The 15,541-nt window shown below is 47.8% G+C and overlaps 1 protein-coding gene across 2 annotated transcripts in view; it reads left to right on the top strand.

The window, feature by feature from the left end:
* FBXL20 (F-box and leucine rich repeat protein 20) overlaps nt 1-15,541 on the top strand; it is a 99,576-nt gene that overhangs the window by 80,642 nt on the left and 3,393 nt on the right. For both annotated transcript variants that reach the window (XM_048517321.1, XM_048517320.1), the window contains 6 exons: nt 2,987-3,061; nt 7,378-7,508; nt 10,082-10,142; nt 11,231-11,275; nt 13,565-13,621; nt 14,891-15,103. In XM_048517321.1, the coding sequence (XP_048373278.1) occupies nt 2,987-3,061; nt 7,378-7,508; nt 10,082-10,142; nt 11,231-11,275; nt 13,565-13,621; nt 14,891-15,103 (582 nt within the window). The remainder of the gene's footprint in view (nt 1-2,986; nt 3,062-7,377; nt 7,509-10,081; nt 10,143-11,230; nt 11,276-13,564; nt 13,622-14,890; nt 15,104-15,541) is intronic.

Below are 15,541 nucleotides of genomic sequence, written 5' to 3'. Positions count from 1 at the left end.
CGCAGCTTCGTCCACGAAGCTTTCCTCCACACCGCTCTAGACGCCTGAGCACCCGCTTTCATCTGGCGCATCTCCCTCTGTATACCATGGAGCCTGCCGCGGAACGGGGCCAGAAGAACGCCGGGGAGCAACAGTCTCGATGGCATCAGAGAGGCGGGAATTCTAATCCTCTACTTGCTCATCGAGTGTGCCGGTGGGTTCAGGGTCCCGCAGAGCATTCAGGAAACCAATTGGATCCATAAGTCTCTGTGGGCGGGCATAAATCGGCCCGTCGCCTAGACAGGGGCGGCGCAGCATGTCAAGCCGCAGCTTCACTCCATAGTGGTCGGACCATGGCACTCTATCAATAGAGGATATTTGATGATTAACCCCCGACCCAAAGACCAAATCCAGCGTGTGCCCGGCCTCATGGGTGGGGCCAGAATTTATTAAGGAGAGGCCTAGAGTCGCCATGGATGACACTAGGTCTGCAGCTGCCATACATGAGGCGGTGTCGACATGGACATTGAAGTCACCCAGGACAATAAGCCTGGGAAACCTCAGCGCCCAGTCGGCCACCACCTCTAGCAGCCGCAGAAGGCCGTCCCCCGGTGCGCTAGGCAACCGGTACACCAGAAGGACCGCCAACCTCTCCATGGCCAACCACTCCAGGCCGACACACTCCATGCCGGTGATCTCCGGGACAGGGACTGCCCTGAAGGGAATGGAATTGCGGATGAACATTGCTACACCACCACCCCGGCCCTGGGTTCGAGACTGGTGGAGGCACGTGAAACCTGGGGGCGCGACCCCGCCTAAGGCTACGGTCTCGCCCTCACGTACCCAGGTTTCGGTGACACAAGCCAGGTCCATTTGCAGATCTCCGAGAAAATCCCGGAGTACTGCGGTCTTATTGTTTATGGACCTGGCATTAATCAGCACCAGAGACGAAGCAGAGTATCCCTGAACCCAGCCATCCTCGTTCCTAGAGATAGGTCGGAGGTCAGAAAGCAAACGAGCACATCTACTTCTCGTCCGCTGTCTATCATATGGCCGCCGCCTACCGCTATACTTACCCCGTCCCATTAGTACTGGGATCCTCAGCCCCAACCATGGTGCCCCAATTCCTCCCCCATCTTCTTCCATTTCCTAATCTAAGCCTACTAGACTCCTCCACTATAGTGGACTCAGTCCTATTCCTAATCTAACCAAATTAAATCAGTACTATTTTACAATATGTGGCTGAGCAAACTCACTCCAATACCTTACAATATACTAACATTAACTACCCCCTAATACAACCCCCACAAACAGCAATCACAAATAACAATTACAATAGCAATTATAGGCAGTGGTTAAGCAATAGAAAGGAATGCATAATGTCCGGGATTTCCACTATGTGATATAATTGCCCAAAGCTCTCACCAGTGGGCTATAGATGGTATGAATGTAATTGCCCAAAGCTCTCACCAGTGGGCCATAGATAGTATATATATAGTGTCCATGTAGCAGAATAGTTGAGTACTCTACAGGCTGCTGCAGCATCCACGTAGAGCCAGGAGAGGGCGCTAGATCATATTCGCAGCACAGGATGAGAACTGCTGCCACCAGTTCCCGAACCTCTAATACAAACAATGAAGTGGTCGGTAGTATATGGGCTGTAATAGCCGTTAGGAAACTCCTGCCGATAGTTAGTCCTGGCAGGTTTAGTCCCAAATATTCAGCAAGAGAAATGTGTCTCCTGGAACACGGTCTGCTTGGCTCTCTCACTGCCTTCCCAGGCCGTAGAACTCCCGGCTCAACCACTGCGAGCTCAGCCGGATTCCGGGTTAAACCAAGGGATGGGGGGGGGGAAATCTCTGCCACCGATCCCAACCCCCAACCCCGTTGAAATGTCCCAGGTTTCTCCGCCTCCTCTCTGGATCGCGGGACTCTTGGCACTTGGTCACAAAGCTGCCAGCTCACCCACCGAGGTCGCAGCCAGGCTCCAGCTCGTATCTGGGAATAGGGAGAAGGGCCGCTGCCACTGACCCTAGCTCCTTTTCCTCCAGAACACCCTGAGCTGATTGTATTTTGGGGGTAAAGGAAGGGGTTTCTGCCACCAGCCCCAGTCCTATCCCAGCCAGGGTGTTCTAGGTTATTCTGTCTCCTCTTTAGACCACTCCGTTCTCTCTCGGCTGCACCCGCCGAAGCTATGGCTCTCCACAGTGTTGCAGCTTGCCAAGGCTGCCCAAAGGAAGCCGGTGCGGCGGGGAAGCTCCAAATCACAGCTGAAAGACGGAGTCGGTAGGTGGTAAAAGCCGGAGGAATTGCGGGCACCATGGGACTCATATCAGCACTTCGTTATGTTGTTGTTTCTCTGGCCCCTCACCTCGTTGTTTCTCTGGCCCTTTACCTCTCCGGCCCTCGTTATCTGACACCGTCTGAACTCCGTCTGAGCTGCTAGTAATTAATCTCCGGTCTTCTCAGCCTCCTCCGGGTTTGTTGTTATTACTGCTGCTGTTATTACTGCTACCCTCCCGGGCGTTCAGATGGACAGAAAATGTGATGCTTAAAACCTCCCTCGAAGCATACCCACTTGAAGCACAGAAATAGTTACAGTAGAAATAAGTCAACAAAACCTCAGGCATCCCAATTTCAGAAGGTTCAGAGGCATCACACATTAGTAACAAAACTGATATTTTTTGTATGTATCCATGATGAGACCCAAGTATTTTGAAGGCTCAGTTAGGAAACTTCTAGGACTGTCGCACCACTGAGGATGCCTCTGCTGGAATTCTCCAGGTTAAAGGGAAGCATGATACAGTGGGGATGTCTAGGAATTGCATGGTATTGTCTGTCCTCTCATTCTCCAATGAGGGCATCATCCTTGCCAAGGACTTTGGCAGGAACTGTCAGAGGCCCATGTTTGAGCCCCTGGTCATTGTCCTGGCTTGTCTTGGCTATTAACAAGTTGCTTATTGCTGTCTGTTTTCCTTAACCCACCCCTTGTAAATTTACATTCTAGCTGGAGGATGAAGCCCTCAAATACATTGGAGCACACTGTCCTGAGCTGGTGACTTTGAACCTGCAGACCTGCTTGGTAAGTAATCAGCCCACATGAATATCCATGTGGTGTTTTCATGTCGTCCTCACTTGCAGAGGCTGTGCTGACTGACTCATGCAGCATGGCACTAACACTCCCAAGAGCTGCTTCTGCGATTGTTCTGCTGGCCTGGAACATTTGCATTTCCAGACTCGCTGTTTGCCTTATTTTATAGTAGCAAAATGTTCCCCTTGTACTGGATGGGAGTATGTATGAAAACGTACCTATAGAAATGTTGCAGCTGAAGGGGATGGGCAAATACTGGTTGTGGCTCTCCTCTCTGTTCCCACATTCATGACTGGCCTCTTGCTTCCAGCTCCACTGGCATGGCAGGCAGTTCTATTTGGTTGCTAGGCATGCAGACAGGTGTGAAGAGGGGATGGAGATGGGTGTGATGGCTACTGCTTTCACGGATGTACTGATAACCCCCTAAGACAGGGGTGTCAAACTCATTTGTTACAAGGGCTGGATATGACATAAATGTGACTTGGTCTGCCTGAGCCCGGGGCGGGGTGGGGGTTTGGCTGCCTCAACTGGCCTCAGAACAGAACTGGGGCAGGCAGGGGGGGTGGGGGCTCACCAGTCACCTGGACTGGTGAGCCTTCAGCAGTGGCTGCCTTGAGAGGGCTTATCAAGCCTGCAGACCAGCTGAGGTGACTCCACAGGCCTGACAAGTGTCCTCAAGGGGCTGGATCTGGTCCCTGGGCTGCATATTTGACACCCCTAAGAGGTAAACAGATAGGCAAGTTCACCAAGATGTGAGGCATTACTTCAAAGTTCACTTTAAAAACATGCAAACTTTAGCCACCTGGCAGGTGGGGCTGTAATGAAGCTCCGGCTTGTATGTTACAAGGGCCCTGGTGGGGACTGCTTACTTGTCATCTGTTGGAAATGGGGAAGGAGGGAGGTTTTGCTGTCGCTGCAGTTTTGTCCCCAAGTACAGCCTTTTGTTTTTAACTCTAGGAATGAATGGAAACCACTTTATATTGGATAAATGAAATGGGTACATTCAAGAACACCATTGGAGTATAGGCTAAATCTTATGCTGTGCTTCTGGGTTCCTAACCACTGAGATTCAACTTACTTCTGTCTACGTATCCCATAGAAATATAGAGCTGGAAGAACATCAAGGGCCATCTAGTCCAACCCCTGCATAAGGCTGGAAATTCACAGCTTCCCCTCCCCCACCCCCCTAGTGATCCCTATCCTATGTCCAGAGAAAGGCAAAAACCTCCAGGCTTCTGGGCCAGTCTGGCCTAGAGAAAAATTCCTTCCTGACCCCAAACTGACTCATCCCTATCTGCTTTTCTTCTCACAACCTGCCTAAGTTGCTGTCAGATGGCCATCTGGCCTCTGATTAAAAACCTCCAAAGAAGGAGAGCCCACCACCTCCCAAGGAAGCCCATGACACTGAGAAACCGGTCGACCAGGAAGCTCTTCCTGACGTTTGGCCAAAAACTCTTTTGATTGACTTTCAGCCGGTTGGTCCTGGTGTGATCTTCAGGGGAAGCAGGAAACAACCCTGCTGTGTGCTCTGTGTGACAGCCCATCACGCGAAGCTGAGACCATTGGTCCATTCAAGTTAAGTGTTGTCTACTCAGACTGGCAGGTGGTTCTCCAGAGTCTCATGTGGAGGATGCTCATGTTGCTGCTACTACCTGGTCCTTTTACCTGAAGATGCCCAGGATTGAACCTGGGGCCTTCTGTTCCACTATACCAGGGGTCTGCAACCTGCAGCTCTCCAGATGTTGGCCATGCTGGCAGGGGCTGATGGGAATTGTAGTCCATGAACATCTGGAGAGCCACAGGTGGCAAACCCCTGCACTAAGCCACACTCCTCTGGGCGACATCCCTCTCCTCAATATCTGTTCCTTGGCCATGCTGAAAGATGCCAAAAATCTTTGAGATGCTTTTAACTACCTTTTTGGGACCGTCACTGTCACACATGCAGGGCTTGTCATAAAAATATAACTGGCAATTAAACCTGAGGATTGTTTTGTGTATTTATTGTGAGGAATCTGGCAGGCATCCTTGTGCAAGCTGTTGCGTTTCATTTTATCTGTTTTCTATTTTATTTTGAAACTTTCTTTCAAATCGGCAGGGTGGGGGAGTGCATGAATTCATGCTGGAAGAAAGAGAAATGGGGAGAATGTCAGGGAATCAGTGGATTAGCATCACAACAAGAAAGGCAACTATGCTGGCTTAAGTGGTGCATCTTCTTCTGAGGTGGCTATTAAAATGCAGCTCACCCGAGCAGGGATTAGTTTAGATCAGCTTATCACCACCAATTGTAGTCTATGAACATCTGGAGCACCATTAGTTGGCTACCCTTAGTTTAGATGGACCTCAAAAGCTGTTTTAACCCGTGGTGTGGAAAGGAAACAACCCCAAAATATTGGTCTAGACCCGTGGTGGCGAACCTTTGGCACTCCAGATGTTATGGACTACAATTCCCATCAGCCCCTGCCAACATGGCCAATTGTAGGGGCTGATGGGAATTGTAGTCCATAACATCTGGAGTGCCAAAGGTTCGCCACCACTGGTCTAGACAGATGTATCTGCCTGGTGACATGGGTAACCTATGTCCCCAGGCGCAATGACTCTAGTCACGTGAGGGGAGCAAAACCGGCCCCCCATGTGACCAGAGTCCTTTCCCCGCCTCCAGAGTCTTTGGCCTCCCTCGGCCCACCCACGTCATCGAAGAGGACGACGTGGGTGAGGGAAGCGGCGAAGACAAACAGCGCCCCTCCAGCCGCTTCATTTCTTCTCCGAGAGGGCTGCCCGCTGAGAGGGAGGGGAAGCAGCGAAGGCCAGCTGGCTTCCCTTCCCGCCCCTCTCGAGCCACCAGTGCAGGGATGGGGAGCCTGCCAGCTTCTCTTGCCGTCCCTGCACCGGCGCTGCGAGAACTTGTGCCGCAGGGAGGGGCTGGCTGCAGAGCAGACGGCTTCTCTTCTTTGCCCAGCAGCCCTGGTGGAGAGAATCCTCCGCTGGCTCAGGTAAGTTGGGGGGCTCAGGGGTGGGGGCAGGGCTCTACATCTCATGAGGCACCACGCTATGCTGCATGGGGGAGGGCACCCGTAGGGTTTTTTGTCTCCAGGCGCCATATGGTCCCCAAACGCCTCTGGGCCTAGATTTTGTAGTTTCCAACCATCTTGTTCAACAAGTATCCCCCGCACACGCAATGTTTGGTTCTGCCCCTTCTTTAAAAGGAAGGATCAGAAATGTGTAACATAGTGCACAAGCGGAGGCCTTTCCCTGGTCACTGAACAGCTGACTGTCACCCCCCACAATTATAATTAAGAAGCAGGGCTTCCATTTAGCTTGATCCCTGGCTGCTCTTGTTTTGGGAGTTAAGCACTCCCATAGAACACAGTTCTTGAACACTCATTGAGACTTTAAAAAAATAAGCAGATGCCTCTCAATATTTTATGTAGGCAGCTACATACCTTATCTGCTTTGTGTCACCATTGTTCTCGGTAAATTAGAACTACAAAAAGTAATCTAGTTCAGCCCAACCTTCGTGGTCACCAGCTGCTGGGTATTTTGTATGTCCATTTGACATGTTTACTGCAGGTTTTTGATACCAGATATCTTGTTGAATAAGCCAGGTATTTCAGGCTTGGGTGCTGAACTGCTGCAAGCATACTCGACTCCACCTTTATCCCTACTAAAAACCTGCCAGACTCCACCCACAGGAGAGGTATTTTTAAAATGAGACCAGCCCATACTGTAGATATTATGTGGAGATCTCGTGGAAGCTTCCCAAACAGCACTGGTGCTAACATTTAGTGTGGCCAAGCCATCTGGTCTGGATTTGTCCTTTTGCAGGACAGGCTGGGAAAAACTGGTCCTTTGTCAAGTTGGGATATTTTGTTTGGTCTTCTCTCTGAGCTTAATTTTTACATGTTTTAAATATAAAGTTGTGGGTGTGGGTGTGGGTGTGTGGGGGTGTGTGTGTGTGTGAGAAAATTGTTTCAGGAAGCACATTTTTATCCTGTGAGAAAATATCCTGTGTACCAATTTGTGGTCCCTGCCAAAAATGAAATGCTAAGCCCAAAAAAGGAACTGGTTTTGAGAGTGCGTATATAGTTGGCACCCTTATTTTCACATGGCAGTCTCCCACAAACCATTGCTGCGCTGCCAAGAGGGATTGAAAGTTAGCTGTATCTATCTATATATTTGGTTTACTAATCTTTTCCTTTGGACATACTGATGACTTCGGCTTTGTTTTGGACTCAGCTCCTCTGCAAATGCAAAAAACACAAAAAGTTCCTCGTTATTGAAGACTTTGACTTCTTTCCTTCTCCCGATAGCAAATTACAGATGATGGCCTCATTACAATATGCAGAGGATGCCACAAGCTGCAATCTCTGTGTGCCTCTGGCTGCTCCAACATCACCGACGCCATCTTGAATGCTTTAGGGCAAAACTGTCCAAGACTTAGGTAAGTAGTACTGGATCTAGAGGACTGTGTGTAAGCTTAGATGTATTCAGTGGTTAGATTGTCAGACCAGGATCTAGCAGGAGCTAGGATTACCGGATCAGCCTGGCAGCTGGGGGGCAGTGTGGGGACGTGGGAGTGATGTCACATTTGGTTGGCATTGTGCCTCTCTAGGAATTGCTGGAAACTCTATGGTAGAAGTATAAAGTTTCCATTGATTCCTAAGGAGGACTGACATTACTTCCAGGTGTACCCCCCCTTCCTCCAGAAGTGATGTCCCACCGTTGGGATAGTGGCTTTTTTGGGGAGGTATTTTCTCCCACCACCACTCAGGGAGGCATTGGGAAACTAGAGCTACAAGAGGAATGTGGCAGCTCTAGGAGGATGCAGGTTTGAATCTCCACTTTGCCATGGAAGCTCGCTGGGTTATTTTGGAACAGTTGCTCTTTCTCTGCCGAACCATTTCCCAGGGTGGTTGTAAAGATAAAATGGAGGAGGGGAGAAGAATAGTATAAGCTCCTTTGAGTCCCCAGCTGGTAAGATATAAATATCTAAGGCTTGGATCCTGGGAATAAGTTCCATGCGTCCTTGATAGCCCGTGCCAAGGAGCATGGTTTTTCTTGTGTTAATTTTTCCCGCTTACGCAAGATCAGTGGTTCATCATTGTGGCTTCTATTCCATCCCGGATTGGGTTCAGGCCAGCCTGCGTGGTATCCATTATGTGACTACACAGAAGACCGCTTGATGTGCAGCAGGAGAGTTAGAGTCAAACCCAGTAGCACCTTATAGAGCAACAAGATTTTCAGAGTATAAGCTTTCAAGAGTCAAAGCTGGATATATTGGATATACATTGGATATATTGAAAGCTTCTGAGAAGGAAGCTGTCACACTGGAAAGCTGATACCCTGAAAAGCTTGTTGAATTAGTGACTACCTAAGTGCAACCCTGTTTTTACAACGAGCCCTGGTGAAAATATAACGGAAGTGCTAGTTCAAAAAGAAGCCCTCTTTGAACCAGAGGTGTTCTAGCTTGCACAGAGCTCATTCGTAGATGAAGTAAATACCCAGCCAGATGGGAATCATCCGCTCAAGAAAGGAGGTGAGAGTTGGAATGGAAAAGGAGCTGGGCCAGAGAATAAAATAATGTTTGTTTCAATGTATTGTCGAAGGCTTTCACAGCCAGAATCACTGGGGTACTTTGTGGTTTCCAGGCTGTATGGCCATGTTCTAGCATGTCAGAAGAGAATGCTGCTAGAACACGGCCATACAGCCCGGAAACCACACAGCACCCCAGTGTTTGTTTCGTTAGCCTACCCTCTGTTGGAAGCTCATGGTGGAAATCTTTAAGGTACCACAATACTGTTTATTGCTTTGATTACATAGAATAAACCTTCTGCACATTTTAATATTTTTGATAATCTGCTACCTGAATCTGTTTAACCCTGACCTTTATAAATGCACACGCACACGTTAGATTTCAGCAGGTTTTATAGGGAAGGTATCCTGATTTTTTTTCAGTTGGATTTATATCCCCCCTTTCTCTCCTGCAAGGAGACTCAAAGGGGCTTACAATCTCCTTTCCCTTCCCCCCTCACAACAAATACCCAATGAGGTAGGTGGGGCTATGAGAGCTCAGAACTGTGACTAACCCAAGGTCACCCAGCTGGCATGAGTTGGAGCACACAAGGTAATCTGAATTCCCCAGATAAGCCTCCACAGTTCAGGCTGCAAAGCGGGGAATCAAACCTGGTTCTTCCAGATTAGAATACACCTCCTCTTAACCACTATGCCACAGCTGCTCCTACATTTCATGGGATGTACTCGGTGTGGGAAGGTGCCAAAGAGAGCCTTTGGCCATTCTTATTTAGTAACGTCAAAGGGCTCATAGGTCAGTGGAATGAAGCGAAGAAGATGGTCTCTAAGGTATATTGGGCCTAAGCCCAGAATCAGTTTCTCAGATAAAAACAACTTGAATCAATCCCTTAGAAGACAATAGGGACAAGCTTGGTAGGCATTGTTGGGACAACTGGAGAGTGCTGGGGTATTAGAGGGATGATTAGGAGTATCCTCAGCTGTCCCTAAGCTGACGTCAGAGGCAAGCAAGTAGAAGTGGAGAATATTGAATATTTTTTCTTACCTCTGAACGTGTTCCATTGTTGTGCTGGGAAGCAGTGTAAAAACCCTTTAACATAAATAAAGACATGCCTGGTTTCAGTGTGCCTGCTGATCTTTATTTATCCTCTCTGTATGAGTACAGAGCAGGGGTCTGCAACCTGCGGCTCTCCAGATGTTCACGCACTGCAATTCCCATCAGCATTTGGCCATGCTGGCAGAGGGTGATGGGATGTGTAGTCCATGAACATCTGGAGAGCCGCAGGTTGCAGACCCCTGGTATAGAGGGATTGCTATTAGCCAAAGTGAGCCCAGAAGATACAGCAGGTGAGAAATTACTACCTGGCCCCAACAAACAAACCGAAGCATGGACAGCGAGCATCATGTTTGTGGGATTTCAGAAACAGGCTCTACGGTGCATCAAATGTCGGCAGTTATATTTACCGTATGTTATTTTCTGTGCAGAATATTGGAAGTGGCCCGATGCTCTCAGCTCACAGATGTGGGCTTCACCACTCTGGCTCGGGTAAGTCTCTGACTCCATGGTTTGCTTACTGTATACTTGCCAGTGTGTACTCAAGCTGCTCTTTGACTGCATGCATTTGCTTTTTGAGGAGGCAACGGCCAACGCCAGGGCCAGCATTGCCATGAAGGGGTACAGCTGAGGCTGCCTGTGAGACAAGAAGCTTCTGATACCGCCTTGGTCTTGCTTTTTAACTTCCACACCCTCACTGAGTACCGAAGGATCCCCCCTCAAAACAACTGAACTCATGGGAGCAGAAAAAACTATTCCAGTCAATACCTTTGCATGACCAAACTGAATGTATTCTAATTTCAGAACTGGCGTTAGTCTGGCTTCAACTTGGGCAGGTGGGCAGGTTATGTAGGACAGGTTATGCTCACACTGGCCGGAATGGATTTGTCTCCAGAGGGCCCAGTGCACCATGGGAGTCTGATCAGTTGTATTTCTTTTTCCGATTTGGAAAAGAAAGTTTACTATTCGTGTGTCAGCTTAACAGCCCAATTCAGAGGGCTGGAGATGGCGCCACTGCTACACCACCTCCAGAGGGGATCCACACGGCATGGGGGGCGCAAAAAGAAGGAAATTCTCAGCTGCCCGAAAAGCCCCCATTGCAGCAAACAGACTTTGCCAAAAGGATGGCAAAGTAAGTCTATCTCCTGCGCTGGGGACATTCCCTGGCCAAACACCCGATGGAAGCTGATGAAGGCTGGCTCCACCCTCAGGAAGACCACTAGCCTGCCGCCAGCTTCACCAGTGGCCAGTTTAGCCTGGCGCAGCTCTGAGGCCAGAGCCCACTTCCGGATTGGGCACTGTGGTGCTCCTCAGCCCCCTCCCTGTTTGCCCTCCTTGCTGGCGTAAGTGCCACTCACACCAGTGGAGTGGGCAAACACCAGCACAGCAAGCGCCAAGAGCAGTTCCCCCGCCCTCCCTTCCTCTGGATTGTGTTGCTGTGCATGAAGCAGTTTTCAGCATAGTAATTGTGTTGATGGAAGGACGGAACCTTGGGTTGAAAAAAGAAGAACCTGAATAGCCTGTTCTTTTATGAACATAGTGAATGCTTAATGCTGTGTTTCTTTTTTTATTATCTCCAGAATTGTCATGAGCTAGAAAAAATGGATCTGGAAGAATGTGTTCAGGTAATTGTTCCTTTTTAAAATTAAGAATGTCAGTGTAGTAGACACAGGGGCCAAGATTTCCCCAGTTTGCAAGTTCTTTCTGTACATTCCAAAACACAGAAACCAGAAGTCTGTGAGTCATGCTTTCTGTTTTTAGGCTGCTCCTATATCATTAGAAAAGAAAGTGTGCCCATTCCCCCACCCCCAATGGGGGGGGGGGTGCTGAAAGGGATGCCTCCCCAACATCTTGATCACTCAGGAAAAAATGTCTCTGAAATTCTTGTAGCTCTAAAGTTGAGACATAAGAGTAGGTGTTCTACAGAAAGATGATAGGGTTATGCATTCCTCACCACAGAACAAAGCATTGCAGACTGACTTTGTTGTAGAATGCTCTGCCTGGGTCCTAGTGCCTACCTCGCCCTTCTTCCTCCATCTGTTTGAATGTCGCTTAATGAACGACAAATGCACTTGTATCATGTTCAGTAATGCACAAAATAATGGTTTTGACGAAGGCAACATGTAAAAATGAATGATAATTCTCATATTTGTTCAAGACTGTATTCTAATGCTGAAGCATACAATTTTCTTGACTGCTGCCCCTCAACTGACCATACTGTCATATTTCTGTGGAACATGAGTTCCATTTAGTTATCTCTCTTTTTAACAGTCAGGTTTTACGAAGATTATGTTAGCGGAGATGAACTATGGCTGTTGACATGTGTAGCAAAATTAAAAATGTGTCATCTAATAACATTTCATTGAGAGTTTCCTGAACTACTGCTTGTGGAACAGAAAGAATTCTTAGTGCAGTGCTATCAGGGCAAATATTCTTTTGTACTCCATGTTGGTAGGAGAGGTGGGAGTGTGGGGCTATTGCTTTTTGGTGTCATTTATATGACTTCCATAATTTCCAGAAAGGCCTTCCAAACACTTGTCAGAGATAGAGAAGTCTTGGTTACTGGTTCTCAGACAATCTTATCCTGAACCATCTCAAGACCAGGAAATACTGGACCACTATGCCCTTTTCCACACAAGTCGCTTAGAACATTTCCATAACATTTTTGACCCTCCCCCCCCCCTTACCATGATGTCTGTCCACACTCACCTCCTCTTAACATTTCATGGCTGTCATGAGGGGGTTTTGTTTTGTTTATTTGTTGAAACAATTTTTCCTTGATTTATTGCTTCGATGCTCTTTAGATCCATTTAATTGCTCCTTCATTGATTCAACCTAAACAGCAAAAAAAAACAAAAACCCCAAACCCACACAACATGGTGAAAATAAAGAGGAGAGGGGGAAAGGAGTGAGGTGAGGGACATGAAAAATTAGCACCAAGGGGGAAATCGTTGACAACACAGAGGCGTGAAAAACGGCTAGGCTATTCAACATGAAAGATTAAAGGTTTCAAATATGACTGCTCCATGAAGGAAGCTATACCGTTTTTCATGGAAAGGTGACAATGCGGTCATGCATGCTGCAGTGGTAGTTGCAGCAGCGCATGAACACATTTTAAAATAGTGCCAATTCTGTTTTAATATTAAAGAATTTCCCTTATTTGTTGCCTTAATGAAAACCATTATTGTTTGCGCCAGTAAACATAGCAGTTTGTTAAAAGAGCATTTATATATGCTCCGGACACCTATCGGCACCACTTTTGTTGTAAAGTTGTGCCCATCATTTGGTTTCCCAATCATGCCATGGGAAAGTACAATTCTTTAATGTTAAAAGAGAACTTGACCAGGGAGGGGGTCAGGAAGTGGCAGTTTTGATTCACGTCTTCCTGTCATCTTTCCTTGAGAAAGGGTATAGCTCAGAAACGTTTCAACGAAAAGAAACTCTAGAAAAGTGTTTTCAAAAGTAACAGCGGAAAAGTGTTGGAAACATTTTCAAAATGGGAGCGGGGGACAGTGCAGAACTCCACGGAGGAAACTTTTTATTTCCAACCTGAAAACGTCGTAAAATGGTACATGCAGAAAAGGTTTCAGCCAAGCAGTGGATCTGCTTTCTTCTCCATATGAGAGCAAGTCAGAGAACGGGAAATGGCAGGAGCAGACCTTTCTGAGGATTCTTGCCATGATTTACTAGCTTCATGGGATTGTCTTCATACTTTAAAAAATCAAGACCTGAGTTCATAGGTCAGTAGAGTATCATCAGGATCTTTGAACAGTGAAATACAACTAGTCTGTATTCAAGTGACTTTGTGTACCCTTGGTTCAGAAAAGATTGCACGAAGTGCTCTCTTTCGAGATTTTTCCGGGGCCTGATGCAGCCGTCTTCACGTGTGTCTTTGTTGTTATTGTCTTTTCCAGATAACAGACAGCACATTAATCCAACTCTCTATACACTGTCCCCGGCTCCAGGTTTTGGTGAGTCTCGGAGGGGCTTACTTGCACATCACGGTCGTGTTTTAACAGTTTTGTCAATTGGATTTTTAAGGAACATGAAAGGTTGGAGAAGAAAAATGAACTGGCTCCTATGCTGTAAATCAGCATGCCTAAATAATGCACACATCACACTTCTGATGTGCGAAGAATCTCTCAGCCTCAGTCTTGGCTCACCCTCCTTCATACCAATCTTATGAGGTAGGTCTTTCTGCCAGGTAGGAACTGAGTAGGACTGTGAAAGTTACAGCAGCTTTGTTAATCAGGGAAGCCAGCCAAGCCTTTTTAGATCAGGTGCAACCTAGTTGCGGTTCATTCTTTTCACCAAGGGACCTCAGTTCAGATCTTGCCCCAACTATAAACATCACTCGGTATACTTGTGCAAGCTCCCATTCCTTGGCTTTAGCTCCCCACTCCCAACCGTTTGTTGCAAGGATTTCCAATGTAACTGCATGTGAAACGCATTGGACAGGTGTAAAGCTTTGCAGAGATTCTAAGTGGAGCTGGCAGTGGAAAGCTTCATCAAGTCACAGAATCCCATGGGATTCTCAAAGCGAGAGATGTTCAGAGGTGGTTTGCCATTACTTGCCTCCATGTGGGCTGAGAGAGTTCTGAGAGGACTGTGACCAAGGTCACCCAGAAGGCTTCATGTGTAGGAGCAAGGAAACAAATCCAATTCACCAGATCAGAGTCTGCCGCTCTGACCCACTACACCACGCTGGCTTTCGTAATGGAACTAGTTGATGGTATGACAGCGCCAATACAGTAGAGGAGATGGAAGTAGAGGAAGAGGGCAGTGATAAAGGAAAGAGTCGCAGGGGTTGGGTTTGTTACAAGATTGGCCATTAACAAATTAGCCGAGCTGCAGCTGACTGTGGAGAGGATGGAGGCGGTGGCAGAGGAGACATTTATTGAGACTCTTGGGTCAGCATGACACGTGGAATGAAGCTGAGGGTAAAGAGAAGGAAGGAATGGAGCCTGCTGGCAGAGAGGCCTTCTGTTCTGTCTCTGTGTTATCTGTTTAGCAGCCAGAGCCCTTGAAACAGAGTAATCCCAACAGTTCCAAGGGTTGTGGAAAAAAATTCTGGATGGGACATGACAGCTGGGGATTCCTGTGGGTGTATGTTTAAGCTCCACCTACTTGACTGAAATAGCATCAGTCACCTTGCACAGCAGTGTGAAAGGGGTTTTGCAAATGCCTCAAACTTGTTCCCCTTCCTAATTTTTGTCGTTGGGATTCCTTTATGGCGGCAGAGCTTATCACACTGCGAGCTGATCACCGACGACGGGATTCGCCACCTCGGCAACGGCGCCTGTGCTCACGACCGACTGGAGGTGATCGAGCTGGACAACTGCCCTCTGATCACAGACGCCTCGTTGGAACATCTCAAGAGCTGCCACAGCCTGGAGAGGATAGAACTGTATGACTGTCAACAGATCACACGGGCAGGAATCAAGAGACTCAGGGTAAAATTATGTGTGTAAAAATACATGGGTGCTGTTGTAGTTCCTTGCAGTTTCATGAGTGCTTTTTTAAAGGAGCTGCCTGGGTCAGCGGTCTTCAGTCCGTGAGCAGGAACCCTTGGGTGAATCATAGAGTCTCACCTGCCGGGTGGGGAGAGGCCTGCAGCGCTTCCATGGCTGCTGCTTTTTGGAAGTAATTAATGCTCCTGGGCATGTGTAGACAAGGGCACCACGTCTCCTGATTTATTTAAAGACTGACTTGAATACAGAATTCAGGGGGCATCACAGTACCTCTCCACCTATGGATGCTGTGTGGATGGGAAGGTGGGCGGGGCCAATCATTTTCTGTCTCCCAGCTCTCCTCTACACTCATCCAACTCTGTTATGGCAAGTTTTCTGGTTGCTCCCCTAAACAAAAAAATCCTCTGTGTTTGTCTTTTC

This window comes from Sphaerodactylus townsendi, linkage group LG15 (genome assembly GCF_021028975.2).
Source record: "Sphaerodactylus townsendi isolate TG3544 linkage group LG15, MPM_Stown_v2.3, whole genome shotgun sequence".
NCBI classification, from domain to species: Eukaryota; Metazoa; Chordata; class Lepidosauria; order Squamata; family Sphaerodactylidae; genus Sphaerodactylus; species Sphaerodactylus townsendi.
The sequence above is the reverse complement of the archived record's forward strand: the minus strand, read 5'-3'. Positions and strand labels throughout refer to the sequence as shown.